Source organism: Phragmites australis, chromosome 6, assembly GCF_958298935.1.
Source record: "Phragmites australis chromosome 6, lpPhrAust1.1, whole genome shotgun sequence".
Lineage (NCBI taxonomy): Eukaryota > Viridiplantae > Streptophyta > Magnoliopsida > Poales > Poaceae > Phragmites > Phragmites australis.
The window spans coordinates 19,645,944-19,667,766 of record NC_084926.1 but is presented as its reverse complement, the minus strand read 5'-3'; the positions used below and the strand labels follow the sequence as shown (position 1 = coordinate 19,667,766).

Sequence of the window (21,823 nt, the reverse complement as noted above, 5' to 3'; positions counted from 1 at the left end):
AACCAATGCACAATTCTGATAAACAAAATAGCACAAACTGAAATTCTTCTTTTTCTTTTTTTTTCAATTAGAGCTGTGAACAGTACTTATGGCGTATAATTGTTCACACAGGGCTTACCGTCCTCTGATGGGGCAGTAAGGCACTGCTATGGCGGTAAGGCACTGCTATGGTACCAACCGTCTTCTGCGGTAAGGGTCTAACCGCTCTATAAAATGATGATAAACGCCTATTCTTGTAAATCTTTTCATCATAAACCTATTTATTTAAATATTAATGTTAAAAAATATAAAAATTCATAAACCTATTTATTTAAATATTAATGTTAAAAAATATAAAAATAAAAAACTCACGGGACTGCAGCAATTAACAGCGGGCCCAAGCACAAGAGAAGCGTAGTATTTTGGGCTATCCCAGGATTCCAACGAGATATGGGCCTGAGCTGAAGATCCACATACTAACCTGGAAGAGAACCGTAGAATTTGTAGCATGCCTTGTGGCCACGGTAAAAGTATCCCTCATATCCAGTCCATCTAGGACATAGCCAACTCGTTGGGCCAGACTGGTAGCCTACCTACCAGACCGCCAGTTCAGAAAAGAATTGGATTTGAGAACGAGCCGTAGCTCGTTAGGTACTTCGCCAGGTGAGAAACTACCCGCCGGCGGTCGAGCTCCGCTGGACGTAAGTGCTCATTTGTGTCCGGATTGAGCCTGAGTTAGGTCAGAATAGAATACACACGTGTACATTTAATGATACTGTGCGTTTGCGTACTGGTGGTGTTCGTAGGTTGCGTGCGTCTCTATGTGCTCTCTCAAAAATAAAGGATTTTAGCTACTCTAAAGAACGAGCTTGTAGTTTTGCCACTCTAAAGATTAGCTTCATAGAATTACCACTCAAAGCATTCCCTTTTTTATTTTCTTGTCATTATACAGTTTTAAAATAATATTTTAAGTGCTATTATACATACCATGAATTAACATAATGGTAAGAAAATAAAAAAGATAATATTTTGAGTGGCAATTTTACAAAACCAATATTTAGCGTGGCAAATGTACGAAGCCCACGCACTTCACAATGGCAAAAAATCAAATTTCTCCGCGGTACACATTTGTTCCAGCAGGAGGATAAACTTGTTCCGTCCACCCAAGCGGCAAAACGTACGCAGGAAAAAAGAAAAAAACTTGTAGCATCAAGCTCGTCTCATCATCTAGCAGTAGAACTTCTCCTTAAAAAAATAGCAGTAGAACTACAGAAGGCTTCGCTGCACGTAGTGGGTAACACAATTTTCAGTCCGGCTGGTACGACTCTACGAGCATGATCGAGCGGCGTTGTGGTGCCGTTGCCGGCGTCAGGTAAGCTGCTGCCAGGCTACTGCAGAAACCTCTGTGGCTGGGCAATCCAATGTATATTCTCCTCGGGAAGAAGAAGAAGAAGAAAAGGAGGACGCACGCACGCCGTGCGCGCGGAGAAGACAACAACGGGTCGAGGCCCTGAGGGCCCAGGCAAGCAGAGAGAATGTCCTCAACTAGTCCCTTCTCGCATCACAGCCGAGAGAAAGCAGCCGCGGAACCGAAACGCCGGGGTCCAGTGCATCGCTTTGCCACAAATGGGATAAGGGCTCAAGCAATCAGCAACAGACTAATCAAATAATCATGGGCTAATAAGTGAAAGAAATTACCAGCGGCGGACGCAGTAGGAGGAGGATCTGCGGCGGAGGCCGCAACCATGCGTGGGGTCGGAGGGCACGCTGAAGATGCGGGCGCCGGTAGATGTAGATGAGGTCCCCGACGAGGGAAGCGACGGAGGGTGCGCTGACGACGGGGTTGGCGGCGGAGGGAGCGTGGACGAGAGGGTGGGGGCGGACGGGCCGGCAACCGGAGGCCCCGGCGGCTAGGGGCTAGGGCTCACCATGTTTCCCCCAGCCGCAGCTCCGCTCCAACCTCGAGCCGAGTCCTCCGCGTGCTGTTGTGATGCGACGCCTCGCCTCTGTATGATGCTTGCTGGCCGCGTTTAAAAATTAAAAAATGTTGCGTTTTATTGCCATTAAAATTTAAAATACTATTAAAATAATTATAAAAATTCTAAAAATATTGGTGATGTTGACAGTAGTCTAGTTCTTTATTTTTTAAATAGACATCTATTTTTTTCAATTTTTATTTTCGAAATATAAAAATTAAAAAAGGTCCACCACTTGCATCCTTAGCGTTGTGCCGTCTCCTACAAGTGCGCTCGCGCACCAGAATTTTTACAGGCTTTTCGGGGATACACGGGCGTAGGGAGATGCAGGACATGGACCCTTCGAGACAGACCTCTCTGAACGGCAAAATTCTCTGAAAGGAGCCTAACACCCACAAAAAGATCCCGAGGTGATCCATCGCTACAACTCCTTATCAGCGCGCGCGCTACCATGCTACTACTCTACAAATGGTCATTAAAATTCTGAAATAATTTGACAACACATATCCAGAATCAATCTACTGTACCACAAGTTTCAATTCCAACCTCATCAACACATCAACACATCGACAACACATCGATTCTGCCGAGAAAGAGATCTGAATATACAACTAAAGAATAATAGAAGAATATAACAGCTTTTTATCCACTTGAATTTGTCTCTTTTCCCCAGGATACTACCTCCATTGAAAAACAGGAGGGCCATAGATGATGGATGGTCCAAGAATGAGAAACAACATATTCTGATTCTCCCACCAAATGTACAAAGTACGACAGTATATAAAGTAGAACCAGATACACAGGTATTCTTGTGGCTGATGTACACCAATACAAGACCAATCACCCCAAAAGCCTAATGAAAAAAGAAACTATGAAAAAAGGGACTGGAAAAAGGATGCGAATAATGTAAATCGATTTACACATATTCACCATTTTACAGCAACATGGTCTATTAGGCTTCAGGGTATAAGCAGTTAGACTCTTATATATACTCCTTTCATTGCTATAAACACTCTTTCATGATTAACCAAGTCAATGACACAAAGGTTCATATTGTTGCTTGAAACTTTGAAACTATAATTATTAAGGCGTCGATTAGGCGAAGCCTAAGCATCGGTGCAGTGGCCGCAACCATCGACTCTCCTAATGGCGATGTGGCGGCCGTCTTGTCGGATATGGCGTTGCCAAAGCTTCGCCTTATTGTGCTGCAACGTCATATAGCGCAAGGCGGATGTCGTGCAGTCGAAGGAAAGCGTGCAGGGGAAAGAAGAGAGAACGCGCGTGCGGGAAAAGAAGAGCGCGAGACTAGACATCCGGACATAAAGCCAGAGCACAAGGGTGTGTTGCCATCGCTCAAGCTCGACACCCGATCTGCTATTGCCACCTCCACATGCCGTCGTCGCCGCTTGCCCGTTTCCCCAATTCCCACCTCATCCACCACTCCACGTTTTCCTTCTACCATCCGTCGATCCACCACCGCTTGCCCTCCTCTGCAGCGATGCCTCAGACCCCGACGGATTTGTTCTCCCCTGCAGCTACACGTGGACTCCCTATGTCTCTTGGTACTTGCTAATGCTCTACTGATCTGCTAGTTCTTGTTGAGTGGTATGTTCTTGATGTGCTCTGCTATTTAGCTTGCTACTCAATTATGCTTGCCTGCTTGTAGCCTTGTACATGAAGTGAGTATGGTGTCGCCTCATCTCACCTTACCACCGCAATAACTATATTTGAAACTTAGTATTAAGAAGCGTATAGAAACAGAAGATTGCAAATAAAGAAATTTTATATTTGCAGCAACACAAGGTTGATAAACACACTATGCTGCAGCACAAGATACAGCACATGTGATTCAAGTGACACAATTCTTAGAGACAAAAATACCACCAAAAAGTCACTGAAATGTGGCTGTGATGGAAGAACTGGACATGGGCCTTGTGTCATTAACTCGACAGGGGCTTCCCTCTTCCTCTATCTCAGATGCATGCCCCTCAAATTGTTATGGAAAGAAAAAGAAACCACAAAGCACAAAGCAGCCACTAAAAAAACTAAAATAACATCTAGAATGAAACTTATCATGCCGTTATTCTTGGAGAACATGAAATTCCTAATTCCTTTCACAATAACAGAATCTTGTTATAGCAAATCAGCAAAAGCTATTAGCTATCCTACAATTAGCCAATAATAAATATTGCATAAAAGATCCACAGAAGATCAAATCACCTAACATATCATTTAGGACTGCAAAATCCTACCTACTAACAGTACACAGCATATAATGAGGTAGAGATGAACTATTTAGCTACAAGTTTTCATGTACCATCACGAAGGCAAGTAACACAAGAAATCCATAAAAACAAAATAACATCAACATACAAGCAAGCTTATATGTTATAATCCATATACGATAGCTGCAAATTACAACAAGCAAGATAAAGAAGTGAATCAACATCTACATGCTACTGAGCAGAAAATTCTAGCATAAAGAGCAACTTAACTCCAGTTCACCGACACTAACACGGGAGCAGCTACTTACTCTACAAGACAAGTTCATTGCCAATCCTAACATCTAACTAGCAAATCATCTGTTCTATCACTAGAAACAACTAACCAGGACTATATCAGTTGTGCACCACACAAATAAGCAACACTAAAGCAATTGAAGATTAACCTCCGCCCATTGCCTAACCTCATCATCAAAGTTTGGCTTGTTTACACCTTTTGGTGACACGTGGAATTAAGAGATCAGACCCTGAGGATCTGACTGGCGAATGCAAAAAATAGCCACTAAAAAAACTAAAATAACACTAAGAATGAAATTTGCAGCATGCATTTACATGCACGACAACCTTGTCATGCCGTTATTATTTGAAAACATAAAATTGCTAATTTCTTTGTCACAACATCAACAAAAGCTATCAGCTATCAGCTAAAAGATGACGATAACAAATCACATAAGGTTCACAGCAGATTAAATCACCCACATCAGCATTTAGAACCCTAAAATCCTACCTACTGATGGTTGACACAACAAACAGTGAGATATAGATCCTTAGGATGCAAATTAAACACAAAGGCAAGAAATGTAACTTTAGCTATATGTTTCCAAGTAGCATCATGAAGGAACCCAACACTATAAATCCATAAAACTAACATCAACATATAAGTAAGCTTATAGCTCATAATGCATAGTTATTATGGCGAAAATATGTCTGACCACTTTCACACCTTTTAGGCGAGTATGACATGCGGCGAGACGGTGCCATACTCACTTCACATGAATGTACAAATTAACTACACAGAGCAACAAACACATAGAACAAAACAGAATATAACAGAGCAACTAACCAAAGCATAGCCAACTGCACACTCAATACCAGACCAAGCGAAGCTACACAACTACACAAAGGCACAGAGTAGATGAAACCTCATGAGCATAGACTTATGGTGGAATCGACGAGCTTTGCTAGCAGCCAACGCTGCTACAGCCTGCGGAGTTGCAGGGGACCGACGGACTACAAGAGACGACGGCGGCAGAGGTAGACTAGAGTTATGGAGCAAGCGAACGACAACACCATGGAAAATCTAATGAGAAGGCGGCTGCGACGAAAGTCTTCAGTCAAGTATGGACTCTGGTCCCCTACGCGCACTCCTAATTATTCCCATCCACACGCGTTAGCTCAGCCTTGCGGCGTACGCTTCTCTCAATATGGCGTCAAATCGAGTAAGGACCAAGTCGCCTTACCGCAATTCGGTGTCTAATCGGCGCCATATCCAGCAAGGCAGACGCCACATTCAAATATGGTGGGGCGAGAGCTCCGGCGAGCGCCTCAATGACTAGCGTCGATTAGGCGATGCCTTAATAACTATGATATGATGATTCCAAATTCCAACAAGCGAGTTAAGAGTTTATCCCCATCTAAATGCTATCGGTGAACATTCTAGCACAACGAACACTTAGCTACAGTCCAATTATCACAATGACAGAATCTGGAGTTACTCTAAAAGCCTTCCAGCTTCTAACTAACAAATCATCTGGTTCTATCACCAGAAACAAACCCATCATGAATATCAGTTGTGCAATCACACGAAAAACACACACGAAATCCATAAAACTGAAATAACATCAACACTCTTAAGCAAGCTTATCGGTTACAGAGCATATATGATGACTGCATGTTCCAATAAGCAAGTTAAGAAGTGAATCTACATGCTACTGAGCAGAACAACCTAGCACAAAGAACAACTTAACTACCATTCCCATTATCACCAACACTAACACTGCAGCTGCTACTTACTCTAAACAAACCAGTTAATTGCCAATTCCAGCTTCTAACTAGAGAATAATCTGTTCTATCACCAGAAACAACCCACCATGAATATCGGTTGTGCACAGCACATAAATAAGCAACACTAAAGCAATTGCAAGATTATCCTCCTTCGGCCCTCTCATTGCAAAATCTCATCATCCAGGTTTGGCTTCTTGACAACTTTCAGCGAGGCAGGTGGAATTAAGAAATCAGACCCTCAAGATCTGAAGCTTATTGGCAAATGCAATTGCAACCCAGTCAGGCTGGGTCGCCGACCACTGCAGCTGCTCAATCTCTGCCCCTGCCGTGTATGCCAAAATGGGATCAAGACCGCCCTCTGCTGCAGCAGCAGCTGCAGCGTTGCCATTTCCATTGCCACCACCATTGCTCCCAGTTCCCATTGATGACAGGTCCCATATCAGTGCCTGCGAGTCATCCCCAGCTGTACAAATGTGGCAAGAAGAGTGAGGTGCCCACGCGATAGCATTGACAGGCGAATGGTGACGATGCAGCTCTACCACCGGTAAAGTCGGGTAGCGGATGTCAAGCACGACCACCTTGGGGCTATCCATGATGATGGTGGCCATGTACCTTGGGTCCTGCTTGTTCCACCCCAGCCTAACGAGCGGCATCGGCGACACAGCCCCACCATCCCCAGAACCTGAATTCGAGCCACCACCACCACCTGAACCAGATTCATAGATAATTGTGGAATGCTCCTTGTCCCGGAGGTCAAAGACGCGGACAGAGCCATCGGCGGAGACAGACGCAAAGACCCCCGCGCCGCCCCAGGCGATGTCGTAGACCTCCTTGTCGTGGGCGATAAGCTGTGTGTCGACAGCCTCGCGCTCGACATCCCATATGGTGCAGGTGGTGTCGATGGAGGAGGTGCCGATGCGGCGCGGGTCGGCGTCGTTCCAGTCGAACGACGTGAGCGGGCCGCAGTAGTCGCTGTTGCGGTTGCCGTTGAGCTCGCAGCGCAGCTCGACGCCAGGCTGCTGCCCTGCCCCGCCGGCGCCGTTGCAGCGGACGGAGTTGTTGCCGGAGGGGGCAGCGTCTTCGACGTCGTCGGGGGATGTGATGCGCCAGATGCGAAGGTGGTCGGCGGAGGTGGCGAGCAGGTCGGGGCGGAGCGCGTGCGGGTCCGGGATGAACATGGTTTTGGTGGGCGGGTACTGGTGGTCGAAGGCGAGGACGGGCGCGATGTCGCCGGAGGCCTCGTCGAGCTGGACGACCTCGACGCGGTTGGCGAGCTGCTCGAGGAGGCTGGCGATGGCGAGGCGGTACTTCTTGTCGCGGCGCACGCTCCAGTTCATGCCGTAGATGCGCCATGCGGCCTCGTACGTGTAGATCTCCGACCGCTTCGCCTCCCCGCCGCCGCGGCTGCCTCCGCCGTTGCCCTGCTCCTGATCCGCCCACGCGTCGCCGTCTCCAGCCCCGCCCATGGCTCCGCCGCCTCCGCCTTCGACGCCGCCGCCGCCTTCTCCTCCTCTATGGGAGGAAGGGAATCCAGGTAGAGATAGATAGGGAAAGGGTTGCGGATTTGGGGGGTTTCAGTTGAGCGGAGGGGAGAGAGAGGAGGAAGAGTCGACTGGTTGAGAAGGGGATACAATGAGGCAGCCTCGTGTTTATCTTGCGTTACTGTGCGGCTGGGTTGGGCCTTCGCCCATTCGGTGAGGGCTCCATCGGGATGGCAGCAATTGAGCTTGTCCTTTGGAGACCGCTATCAACCTTTGCGATGATAATAATTCTGTTGATTTTTTCATTCCATGTCACACCTGATTTTCAATAGAACAAATTAGATGTATTCTATATATTTACTAGGATCAAGTTTCTATACATACAATAACATCATCAGTGATAACATAACTATGTCAATAATTAACGATAATATTCCTTATAAAAGGATCCGCAGGTCTAAAAGAAAACACTAAGAAATCTTTCAACGGCAGCAGGACTTCTATCCATCCACAGACGTTGTCCCAAGGAGCGCCAGCTTATGACATGGTCTTTAGAGCGACGTCTTCCTTCACCTAGAACTCGGCACCATCGTCCGGAAGGTCTTCGAAAACTTCGCCTTCGAAATCCAGAAGTTAGAAAAAGACAAGCATGAGTACATAAAGTACTCAGCAAGTGAGAAAAAATATGACATAAAGGCTTTATGACAAGGAAAAGCTTGACTCGAGATGGCTGCAACTATGCCAAACTAAACTAGGACTCAAAAGACATAACAACCTATTTACTCGATTATGACCCCAACATTAAAGAAACAACTCATCGGATTACATCCGACTAATGGACAGTACACGTTGCTACGATCGCGTGAGCTCAAGAATCGCATGAATGGGAGCTCGTATGAAAAAGTTATGATAGTTTTAATCTATAGGGGTTTTTTTGAAAAATTACAGGGACTAAATTAAAAAACAGCAAGTTCTAGGGACCTATATGCAAAATTCAGGGACCTATTTGTAATTATACAAAAGTTTAGGGGCTAAAAGTAAAGTATAAAACTAACTAGGGGTATATTTATGAAAACAGAAGAGTTTGGGGGGCCTAAATGTAAAATTACCTATTTTCAGGGAATAAGAGAATTATTTTTGTACTGGAAAACCTATTTATTGCGTCAGCAGGCTGATTGGGCTTGGTGGGCTAACGTGGCAGCTTACACAGCTGCTGACTCGGCTCAGAAGCTAACGTGGCGTCTACGAGGCTGCTGACAGGGACGATGGACTAGCACCATGGACTAGGTCCACAGGTCCATGGTGGACCGAAAGGGTCTGGGCTCGGTTGATCTAATCTGGGTCATCGGTGGGAGATCCTACGGCTCTCGGCGTTTGGGGAGGGAGGGGTGGCGGTAGGGGCTGGCGGACGGCGGCACCGCCACGGGTTTCGCCGGAGCATCACTGGTGAAGCTCGATCTAGCGCTACGGGCTACCAGACTCGACGATTTAAGGCACAAACGAACGAGACAGCAACGGGGAGTCTCACCTAGGGGTTCTCGACGGTCGGCGGGCTCTCTGGGGTGGTCGGCGATGGAGAGAACGGCGGCGGAGGTCGGAGCTCGGCGAAATCGCGGCTACGGCAACGAAGGGGCGAATCCGAGGACCATGGAAGCTTCCTGAGGAACATGTGGTGCCAGAGAGAGGGTCAACTGGCTGCGGGATGCTTCGGTCAGAGCTATCGACAACGAGGTGGCAGCGGGTCTTACCGGCGCTCGGTGAAGCGGTGGTTCCGGCAGCGGAGAGGCGTCAGCAAGCGGTGAAACGGAACCCTTGTGCTTCGGCAAAGCTGGCAATGACCTCAGACGTAAAGGGGAGAACTCGGATGCGGTGGACGGCGTTCGGCGGAGCTCGGCGACGGCAATGGAGGCTCTGGAACGAAAGAAGGAGTGCGGGGTAGGGGAGTTGCAGGGGTTGCGGGGCATCTTAAAGCACAGGGATGTGCAGGACGTTGCGGAGATCGTGCGCAGGTGCTGGACGTGCCGGCGAAATCGGAAGACGCGGCATGGCGGTTGCGGGCATGGGTGCTGGTGCGGCGCGAGGTTGAAGCTGACGCATGAGGTTCGACTGTCAGCGAGAGCGAGGAGGGAGATGGGCTGGGCTATGCTGGCCGGGAGTTGTGCTACGGCTGAAGAACTGAGCCGAGCCGTGCAAAACAAATTCAGATGTCACAAACCTAACCCCTTAGGATGAATCTCGTCCTTGAGATTCGGAAAGATTCGGAAAGAGACTGGGAAACTCTGCTTTTAGAACTTCTTCTCTTTCCCAGGTGGCTTCCGCTTATGAGTGATGTTTCCACTGTACCTTACACATACGGACCCTTTTGTTCCGGGTAACACGTTCAGATATTTCGTTAATCCTGACAGGGTATTCTGAATAGAAAAGATCCTCCTGAATATTCAGCTCTTCCATTGGCAGCTGCTCTTCCGGAACTCTCAAGCATTTCTTCAATTGCGAGATATGAAACACATCGTGCACACCGGAGAGCTAGGATGGTAAATTCAGTTGATAAGCCACTTCCCATCTCCTTTCCAGTATCTGGAATGGTCCAATGTATCGAAGCGCCAGTTTACCCTTGACTTTGAATTTGCGAAGACCTCTGATCGGGGATACTTTGAGGTACACGAAGTCTCCGACTTCGAAGGTCATCTCCTGACGTCGATTGTCTGCATAACTCTTTTGCCTAGACTGTCCGGTCCGCAAGTTGTTCCGAATCTCCTGCACTTGTCTTTCTGCATCTCTTAAGACTTCTGGGCCAAACACTTGGCTTTCTCCGGTCTGGTTCTAGAATAGTGGGGTTCTGCACTTCCTTCCGTACAGTGCTTCAAAAGGGGCCATCTTTAAGCTGGCTTGGTAACTATTGTTATATGAGAACTCCGCATAAGGGAGGTTCTTATCCCAACTCTTTCCGTTCTTTAAGGCACATGCTCTCAGCATATCTTCTAGAATCTGGTTGGTTCTTTCCGTCTGTCCATCAGTCTGCGGGTGGTAAGCTGAACTAAAGTTCAACCTGGTGTCCATGGATTCATGCAGTCGCTGCTAGAAACGTGATGTGAACTGGGTATCTCGGTCAGATACTATCCTCTTGGGTACTCCATGCAGACACACAATCCTAGACATGTACAATTCTGTGAGCTTTTGTCCCTTATACGTCTCCTTGACTGGTATAAAGTGAGCTACCTTTGTTAGCCGATCTACTGTGACCCATATAGAATCATACCCGGTTTGGGTTTCAGGCAATCCCACTATAAAATCTATACTGATTTCTTCCTATTTCCACTCAGGTACCTTCAATGGTTGAAGCAGTCTGGCTGGTCTCTAGTGTTCAGCCTTAACTCACTGGCATGTGTCACACAGAGCCACATATTCTGCTACTTCACGTTTCATTCCGTACCACCAAAATTGATCGACATCCTGGTACATCTTAGTGCTCCCCGGGTGAATGGAGTAAGCTAAGTCATGGGCTTCTCTTAAAATTGACTCCCGAATGGATTTGACATTCGGAACACATATTCTTTTCTTATACCACACCACTCCTTGCTCATCTTATGTGAATCTTGGAGCCTTGTCCTTTTTAATGGGTTGTTTGATCTCCAAAATTTTCACGTCTTCTTGTTGGCCCTTTCGTATATCCTGCTCTAGAGTAGAATCCACTTCCATTACAACTGCATCTGCATTAGACACAATGCCCAAGTTAAGCTTTTCAAACTCGTTACATAGTCCAGGCTATCTTTCCTGTAGGGTCATCATACTAACATAAGCCTTCCTGCTCAGGGCATCTGCCACTACAGTTGTTTTTCCTGGATGATAGTTGATTCCCAAATTGTAATCCTTGATAAGTTCCAGCCATCTACGCTGTCTGAGGTTGAGATTGGGTTGAGTGAAGATATACTTCAGATTTTTATGATCCGAGAAGATCTCGCATCTCTGCCCTATCAGGTAGTGTCTCCAAATCTTGAGTGCATGAACTACAACAGCTAGTTCCAAATCATGAGTAGGGTAATTCTCCTCGTGCTTCCTTAATTGCCTTGAAGCATATGCTATCACGTGACCTTCTTGCATTAGCACACATCACAACCCTTATCGCGAGGCATCACAATACACCGAGAACGGCTTCTGTGTGTCAAGCATGATTAGCACTGGAGCAATGGTTAACCTCTTCTTTAGTTCGTTGAAGCTAAACTCCCGAGCAGGAGTCCACTTAAATTCCTTTCCTTTCTCTAACAACTCCGTTATTGGCTTGGCGATCTTGGAGAAGCCTTCTATAAAGCGATGATAGTATCCAGCCAAACCCAGAAAACTCTGAATATCTGAAATGGTCTGCGGTGGCTTCCAATTTAGGACCTCCTTCACTTTGCTAGGGTCAATGGATACTCCTCCTGCTGAGATGATGTGACCTAAAAAGGAGACTTCCTTCAACCAAAACTCACACTTGCTCATCTTGGTATATAACTGATTCTCCCTGAGTTTCTGCAGGACAATTCTCAAATGCTCCTCAAGCTCTTCCTCGTCCTTCGAGAAGACCAAGATATCATCGATGAACATAACCACGAACTTGTCCAGATAATCCATGAAAACCTTGTTCATGAGATACATGAAGTATGCTGGGGTGTTGGTCAATCCACACGACATCACTGTAAACTCGTACAGACCATATTGGGTGACAAAAGCGGTTTTGGGGATGTCCGATGCTCGGATCTTTAGCTGATGGTATCCTGACCGTAGATCAATCTTGGAAAAGACACATGCTCCTTTTAGTTGATCAAATAAATCCTCAATGCGAGGTAAGGGGTTCCTTATTCTTAATGGTCACTTCATTAAGTGCACAATAATCGATGCACATTCTTTGAGTTCCATTTTTCTTTGGCACAAAGATAACCAGGGCTCCCCAAGGTGAGGTGCTGGGGCGAATAAACCCCTTATCTAATAGCTCTTGGATTTGCTCCTTGAGCTCTGCCAATTGATTGGCATCCATTCGGTACGGTCTCTTATAGATAGGAGCAGTGGCAGGTATTAATTCAATAACAAACTCGATGTCTCGATCTGGTGGCATACCTGGCAATTCTTCGGGGAAGACATCCGGAAACTCGCTGACTATTCTGACTTCTTTCACTGCCTTGGCTTGGTTAAGCTTGACATTCCCTCCTGATTCTGCTGTGGCCTTAAACTCCACCTTGGTGCCACATGAATGTGTCAACTGAACTATCTTGGTAGCATATCCTATCACCCCATTGAATTTAGCCAACCAATCCATCCCCAGAATGATATCTATCCCTTTAGATTCCAAGACGATAATGTTCGCAGGGAATTCTACCCCTTCTATGGCAAGGCTTATCTTAGGGCATACATGTCTCGATTCCATTTCTCCTCCTGGAGAACTTACTACCAATCGACTTTTCATTACGGCTATTTGTAGATTATGCTTTTCTATGAACTTAGTTGAAACAAAAGAGTGCGTTGTCCGAAATCGAATAAAACTGTAGCAGGGTGAGAGTTTGCGGGAAACATACCAAGTACTACATCTGGGGAGTCTTGGGCATCCTCTGCTGCGATGTGGTTGACTCGCCCACTTATGAAGTTCTGACGAGGCTGCTGCTGTGGCTAACCTCTGGGGCGATTCTGCTGCTGGTTGTTTGCTTGACCCTGCTGCTTTTTGGCGAGGTGCCCAAAGTTTCCATAGCTGAAGCATGGGACAATGGTACTGGTTCCCTGGCCTGTGCGACCCTGTTGCTGCTGGTTCTGGTTCACAGGGCGTGAGGCCTGGTAGTTGGAGAGTTGTTGCTGCTGGAACTGTTGCTTCGGCTGATTAAAGGTTCCTGAAGCCTGGTTGGGTGCCCTATGTTCCTGGTTCTAGCTTGCCTGGCGGTACACCTGTCCTGAGGGAGGTGGGTTGAAGCGGGGATGGGTGTTGCTACCCGAGGATTGACCCTGCATCATCCTCTTGTGCTCTTCTCCTAAATTCTGCTTCTTCTTCTCCAGAATGAAGGCTTTGTCACCAAGCTTCTGGAAGCTTGAATACTCACTGGCTGAGAGAGAGTACTGAAGTCCAGGGTTCAAACCTTCCAAAATGCAATCTTGTTTCTTCTCATCCGTGTCCACATCTCCGGGAGCATAGCGGGATAGCTACGTGAACTTGGTAAGGTATTCACGCACTAACATGGGACCTTGCTTTAATCCCAGGAACTCTCTCCGTTTAAGCTTCACTTCTCCTTCTGGCACTTGGTGCTTATGGAAACTGTCCTTGAATTCCCTCCAGGTAATTTCTTGAGGGTCATCATGGGAGGCTATGTATGCTACCCACCAATCTGAAGCTGGTCCCATGAGCTGGTGTGAAGCGAAGAGGACTCTTTCCCTGCCTGTGCACTGAGAAATCTACAGCTTGCTTTGAATTGTCTTGAGCCAGTCATCAGCATCTATTGGCTCGACTACCTGTGCAAAAGTGGGTGGCTTGGTGCTCAGGAAGTCTTTTAACTTGTTTTACGGCTGCACTTGCGGTGGCAGTGGCGGTACTTGATGAGCTGGAGGCGCCTGTTGAAGTCTCACCACAGCCTGCGCCAATCCCTGTAGGATCTGAGTTTGCACGGCTATCATTTGCATTGGGTCCACCATGTTCCGGTTGGTCCGCCTGTTCCAGGAGGGAAACATGTCCTGGTTGCCATCCTGGGGGTGAGCATTAGGGTTACTGCCTTCAGTGTTGTTTCGGTCGACGTCAGCATCGTTCATGTTCCTCATGTTCACCATCTGACGGTTGCAACCATATGAGATTGAGCACAAGAATAGGGCACGGATAGATGAAGAATAACGAAGACTCAAAAACTGATTCATTGATTGAGGACGGATACAACTGCAAAAGACATCGCATTGGCACACACAAAGCAATCCTAACACCCAGTTCACAGCATAGAAATCAAGCAAATCATTACATCAAGAAACAACTCTAAACGACGCTAACTACTACTGGGGAAACTGCTAACTTAGGAACTATCACCACCCTCTGACAGATCCTGTGGTGCAACTTGCAGAGCAGCTTCAAGGCAGAGCCTCTTCCGGGAGGGAGAGTGTCGCAACTCTGGGTCAGGCCTCTCCTCTTGCTCTTCTTCCTAATCCTTCGGAATCATTGCATGTAGGGTGCGAACCCTCTCCTCATCTTCGGCGAGCCGCAGGTGCATGCCGTGTAGCTCATCGAGGGCTCTGTCTAGCTCCCGTGTCAAGGTGTCGGTGAAGCGAACCTGCACCACCAGTCTGGCGTTACCCTCCCTATTGGTGGGAGCAAAGGTGACCTCCAAGCTGCCACTCGCACGCTATGGGTAGAAGTGGTACGACGTAGTCTGAAGAACATCGTGGTATTCTTCATAGAGAACTAATAGTGTCTGGCGAGCTGTGTCGCCAATCCCAGTAGCGAAGGTCTCTCTCGGGGCGATGATTGAGTGGATTCTGCGCACCTTGCTCCCGTCATCATTCAGGTTCTTCTTGTAGATGGTTACCTCCACCATCCAGGAGTAGTCATGGTTACTGAGCGGTGTCCTGACCCCCTTGTAGACTGAGGCATCCTGATAGCCTAGGCCCTTGAGGATTGACCAGAGCTTGCGAGGTAACTCCCCCGCCTGTAGTCCAGAAGAATGAAACTCTACAGGTGCCTGGAATGCCCAAGTAACCTCTGAGGGAGCTCTCGCAGGAATGAAGCCTCCAACATGCTTGCGGGCCATTTGTCTCGTGCGGGGCCATCTAAAATTTTGAAAGAGAGAGGAGTCAGTAACCATGTTACAAAAATTTTATAAATAAAGGCAATAGAAGGGAGAGCCGAAACAACACTGGCTGAGTAAAAGATTTTTCAGAAACCGTTTTCTTTGTAACGGAGATAGGTCCTTAATATCGACCATTTCTAGCTAGTCTTGCGTCCTACGGTCAACACGGCTCTAATACCACCTCTGTCACACCCGATTTTTAAGAGAACAAACCAGATGTACTCCACATGTATGCCAAGAACAAGTTTTCATACATGCAGTAACATCATCAGTGATAACATAACTGTGTCAATAATTAACGATAATATTCCTTACAAAAGGGCACGCATGTCTAAAAGAAAACACTAAGAAATTTTCCAACGCCAGCAAGACTTCCATCCATCCACAGGCATTGTCCGGGGGAGCGCCAGCCTATGACATGGTCTTCAGAGTGTCATCTTCCTTCACCTAGAACTCGGCACCATCGTCCAGAAGGTCTTTGAAAACTTCGCCTTATGAGTAACATCCGGAATTTGGGAAAAGGCAAGCGTGAGTACATAGAGTACTCATCAAGTGAGAAAAAACATGACATGAAGGCTTTATGACCCGGAAAAACTTGACTCTAGGTGGCTGCAACTATGCCAAACCAAACTAGGACTCAAAATACATAGCAACCTATTTACTCGGTTATGACTCCAACATTAAAGGAAACAACTCATTGGATTCCATCTGACTACCAGACTCATCGGATATCCCATATCCGGCTACCGACTCATCGAGGGTTCCACCACTCGACTACCCAAACCAATCATTCAAGATCCCCACTAATTATAAAGAAGTCCAAGCCCGCTCTTAACCGTGAGCATGGCTGATCGATCAGTTTTATTACTCTACAGAGTTTTCACACTTTACTCACGAGTCGTGATTCCCATTTTGCTTTACACTTCTGGGGTGTAGAGCCGAGGTCTCACTACAAGGCCGTTACAAAGCGCCTCCAAATCTATATGCACCCACTAAGGTTTCACCGCTAACAGAGATTCCATCTACTATAGAGGCCCCCTCTTGTGCCACTTAACCATCCACTAGTGCATACAGAACATGAAGGGCAACTAACCATTTGGCCAGATCATACCCATTTAAGCCTCATGGTTGTACTACTATGCCAGGTAACAGGCTTCACAAACCGATCCTTAGGATCCCACACAGGAACAAACACAACCCTGCTGTACAACTCCACCTCAAAGTAGCCATCCAGTTGGGATCCCTATACCATGTTACTACAAGATTACCATACCCAATTTCTTGTTACATAAACATTAGTGCAGGTTAATCTTTACCCCTATCATGGCAGCACTAGCACAGCTACCCTTTATTTTCCATGACTCTTCAATGGCTACAAGGAATGTCACACAAATTCTAGCAAAACCCTAACCATGGGATTCCATATTAAACTAGCATGCATCTAGGAAAATAAAAGCTACATTGTCCTACAATGTTGTCAAAGAGGTCAAGGACACTTTCCTTCGAATGCAGGTTGATCAAAATCCTCAAATGCCTGGTCCTATAAGTTGACACACTGGTCGTCTCCTAACGCAATCGCGCACACCAGAAAACAAACAAACACAACAGCTAAGTACAATACACAAAATAGAGGTAAAGCACTCTAAAAAGGTTACTAATGGATAGTACACGCTTCTACGATCGCGTGAGTGTAAGAATCACCTGAATTGGAGCTGGTATGAAAAAGTTATGATAGTTTTAATCTACAGGGGTTTTTCTGAAAAATTACATGGACTAAATTGCAAAAATAGAAAGTTCTAGGACCTATATGCAAAATTTAGGGACCTATTTGTAATTATACAAAAGTTCAGGGACTAAAAATAAAGTACAGAACTAACCAGGGGCATATTTATGAAAATAGAAGAGTTTGGGGGCCTAAATGTAAAATTACCTATTTTCAAGGAATAAGGAAACTATTTTTGTACTGGAAAACCTATTTATTGCGTCAGCAGGCTGGCTGAGCTTGGTGGGCTGACGTGGTGGCTTACGCGGCTGCTAACTCGGCTCAGAAGCTAACATGGCACCTACGGGGCTGTTGACAGGGGCGGTGGACCAGCACCATGGACTGGGTCCACAGGTCCATGGTGGACCGAAAGGGTATGGGCTCGGTTGATCTAATCTGGGCCGTCGGTGCGAGATCCTATGGCTCTCGGCGTTTGGGAAGGGAGGGGCTGGCGGACGGCGGTGCCGCCTCGTGTTTCACCGGAGCATCGTCGGTGAAGCTCGATCTAGCGCTACAGGCTACCAGACTCGACGATTTAAGGCGCAAATGAACGAGACAACGACGGGGAGTCTCACCTAGGGGTTCTCGATGGTCGGCGGGGTCTCTGCGGTGGTCGGCAACGGAGAAGAACGGCGGTAGAGGTCGGAGCTCGGTGAAATCGTGGTTACGGCGACAAAGGGGCGAATCTGAGGTCCGGGGAAGCTTCCTGAGGAACATGTGGTGCCGGAGAGAGGGTCAACTTGCTGCGGGATGCTTCGGTCAGAGCTATCGACGGTGAGGTGGCGGCGGGTCTTACTGGCGCTCGGTGAAGCGGTGGTTCCGACGGTGGAGAGGCGTCAACAAGCGGTGAAATGGAACCCTCGTGCTTCTTCGGCGAAGCTAGCGACGGCCTCAGACGCGAAGGGGAGAGCTCGGACGCGATGGACGGCGTTCAGCAGAGCTCGGCGACGGCAATGGCGGCTCGGGAACGAAAGAGGGAGTGCGGGGTGGGGGAGTTGCAGGGGCTGCAGTGCATCTTAAAGCATTGGGAGGTGCAGGCCGTTGCGAAGATCGTGGGCGCGGGGGCTGGACGTGATGGTGAAATCGGAAGACGCGGCGGGGCGGTTGCGGGCGGGCGTGCTAGCGCGACGCAAGGTTGAAGCTGACGCGGGAGAGATGGGCTGGGCTGGGCTGAAGAACTGGGTCGGACCGCGCAAAAGAAATTCAGGCGTCACATTTCACGAACTAAAAATAAGGTAAACTAGAAATTGGCATATCTAACAGCGTGGCTAATCTCGCTGTGGTATTTTATCACGATAACTTTTAATTAAAATTAGTTTTTTATTAATAATTTTATTTCATTTAAACTCTTTATTTAGATATTTTGCTTCTCAGACCGTATGGAAATCGAATTGCTAATTTTTTATAATTTTTAATTTAGAATTTAGCTATTTATTAATTCTTCAGCCGGCTGTGATAACTCCCTTCACTGTTGGTCTACCGAACCGACACTGATAGAACTCAACTATCACTGCCCGTTGCCCACTGCCAGCTCTAAAACGGCAGTAAAGGGGGTTTTGGAGCCGACAGTGAAGATATTTTCTATAGTAGTGGAAGGTTGTCCCAGCGGAGCGGGCAAATCATCTGTGGGCGCCATCCTACCGTGCCTAGTCCTTCAACGCTTAGCTGGAGGTGACGATGACGCCAGACACTGCGTCCATAGCTTTCGTCAGGTTCTATTCCGCCAAGGCACTCGCGTGGTTGTTTGGTTCATTCTTTCTTGAACTAACACGTCCAGTTCTTGTACTGTTCCAATCATGTTCCCGTTTGTTGATTTCTTGGAGAACGAAGGCATCTTCTTGAATTCCTAAGATTGTTGCATAATTAGTTCATCCAATTAGTTCCTTGGGGGTAAAAAGCGTGCTAAATTGATTGATTCTTGTGTAATTGAAACTTGTTTTGGTATGTAATCCTGCTCATCGACCTGTTTTTGCTTAGTTATTGTCTAGTGGCTAATGTAGTAACGTAATCCTTCATGCATGCACCAGATCAAATAGACATTGTCTTAGTTATCCTTCATGCATGCTTAGCATCATCCAGGAAGGTGTCAAACAGACGGTCTCCTAAGCCAGCCGAGTTGGCTCGAGCCTCCGTTGAGCCTCGGTCGAGCTTGATTTTCAGCTCGGTTAGTTGGATGAGCTGAGTCTGGCTCAGCTCGCTCACAACCGAGCTCGTTTGAACCGAGCCTTGTTTCCACCCCTACCTCCCAATTCAACCATATGGATACAGAAGCATCGGTTTCTCCCTTTGGCAATTTGTATCATGTACCTTCATTAGTTGTTCTAGACTTCTAGTGCAGCAACGAATTCCTTTCGATCTCTGAAAGAGCTCTGTGGGCATGTAGAAACCAACATTGACGTGGGTGCGGTGGATTGGCAGAAGGCAACTCCAACGACGGATTCAGAATGTTAGTATTTAGATGCCATTAATATCTACAAAGATTATTACTTACACCTAATTCTACATCAACTCATTTATAGTTAGTTATACTTTTAAATTTGAATAGTATTACGGCACATCGCCTTTTACAACTTTGTTTCAAATCATTTAATTTATGCCTTATTTATTAATCAAATGGTTGTCAACATTCTTGCTTCCGAGCAACCAATCTGCTAATGTCGAAGCTAAAACCATGTTTGATTCTGGACAAATGAGACACTCACATAGAACCACAACTTAACAATGTACTGAGTACTTAGAAATTATGCGGCCTAATCGGAAGACTTACAATTATAATAGAACACTTTGAATTACAATACAAAAACATTACAAAAGACTACAAGAGAAGAGACACTACTTTAGGTAGCTAGCACTACTCATCTCTCACTCTCCACACTTTGATCTAGCTCTCTATTGCTACCATGCTCTTGCCATGTATGGCATGGCAAGGGGGTAATGACTCATCTATCTATAGTGCATAGAAGCTAAAAAATATATCTATTCTTGAGAACTTTTCTTACCAATATATCTAGGTACTAGAAATTCAACACTTGCCATGACAACTAGTTTTAGTCGTTACTGAAACCCCCTTCACTGCCGGCTCTAAAACCACCTTCATTGCTAGTTTTGGAGCCGGCAGTGGGCAACGGGAAGTTATAGTCATGGACTATCACCGCCGACTGGGTGGACCGGCAGTGAAGGGCATTATCACTGCCGGCTCAAGGATTCAGCCAACAGTGATACCCAAGGCATCACTGCCGGCTGAATCCTTCAACCGGCGATGATAAACCTAAAATCACTGCCGGCTAAAAGATTCAGCCGAAGGTGTTTTGCCTCTCCTCCCTCCCCTCCTCCCTCTCTCTGTCCTCTCTGTACTCCATCTCACTCCTCGATCTCTCTGTCTCTCTCTCAATACATGCATACAATGATACATATATTTAATGTAAATCAATAATAAATAAACCCAATAATACATAGTAATGAACACATATTTCAAGTCATAGGCATTGACAAACACACATATGTACATAATAGTTCTCAGAGGTCACCCCTTGAAAAGTCGGTCGAGTTCAGCCAGTCCAGTATCCCTCTACCTGTACCTCTACTTCCTCTCCCGTGATGAGGATAGTGTCTCCGCACTATCGACTGTTGCCGTGTGTACATTCGGGAACGCGAGGGGGGGGGGGCGATGGTGGTGGAGCATTGGACCCAGCCACGCCTGATCGATCGCAGTGTCGCCTAAGCTCCAGGCTCCCCGGCGTGTCAAAAACATCAAAGTCTGATGCCTGAACGCCTCTACGGTTTGAGCCTTCGGCCTCCTCCATAGCATACTGACGGGCCATCCTCTCGTCCTCCTCCTCCTGGGCACGCTTACGGGACACAACTTTTTGCTCCTCCGCAGCGCATAGCTGACGGACCAACCTCTCATCCTCGCCCTAGACACGCTTCTTGGCCGCTGCTTCTTGCTCCTCCTTCGCATTGTCGTTGGAAGGCCATCCCGTCGATACCAACTTTGCACCATACATAGTAATTCATATCATTCATTAATAAATAGTAATTAATGACATACATTAATATCATGTCATTTGTCAAAATATAATACGTTGTCAAGCCCCTTGGTAGCCTTCCTCCTTGTCGCATACTCTGTACTGGAAGGAATGGTGTCATCTGAAGATCTGTGACGCGTGGACGGCATGAAGGTTCATGAAACTCGTCATTTGGGTTGATAATATGCTCTAAGAAGAACCTGATGATCTGTTCTTGAAGGGCATGTATTTCTGCAGGTTGTAACACATTTGTGCGTAGTTTCAAGCGCTGCATTTGAAGAATCGAAAGAATTAGTCCTTGAACACGTATAGAAATTGAAAATAAGGTATAGATATGTTATTAATTTCATACCTCAAGATCATTGAACCTAACAGCGTCTCCATCCGGGCTGAATGCGTGCATGTTAGTAATAACATAAAACGCGCAGAGATTGTTGCTGGCTGGCTGCCTCATACACTTCAAGAGGGAAGGATTCGTCAGTGGAATGAATTGAACCTTTTTATTCAGTAGGAAATGCAAGACATGAATA

At 46.7% G+C, this 21,823-nt stretch overlaps 1 protein-coding gene across 1 annotated transcript; it reads right to left on the bottom strand.

The window, feature by feature from the left end:
• Positions 1 to 6,035: 6,035 nt before the first annotated feature.
• Positions 6,036 to 7,921, bottom strand: LOC133922065 (WD repeat-containing protein LWD1-like). The gene has a single exon (XM_062367223.1). It carries the CDS (start codon positions 7,705 to 7,707, stop codon positions 6,472 to 6,474), a length of 1,236 nt encoding a protein of 411 aa, XP_062223207.1. The 5' UTR covers positions 7,708 to 7,921; the 3' UTR covers positions 6,036 to 6,471.
• Positions 7,922 to 21,823: the final 13,902 nt, after the last annotated feature.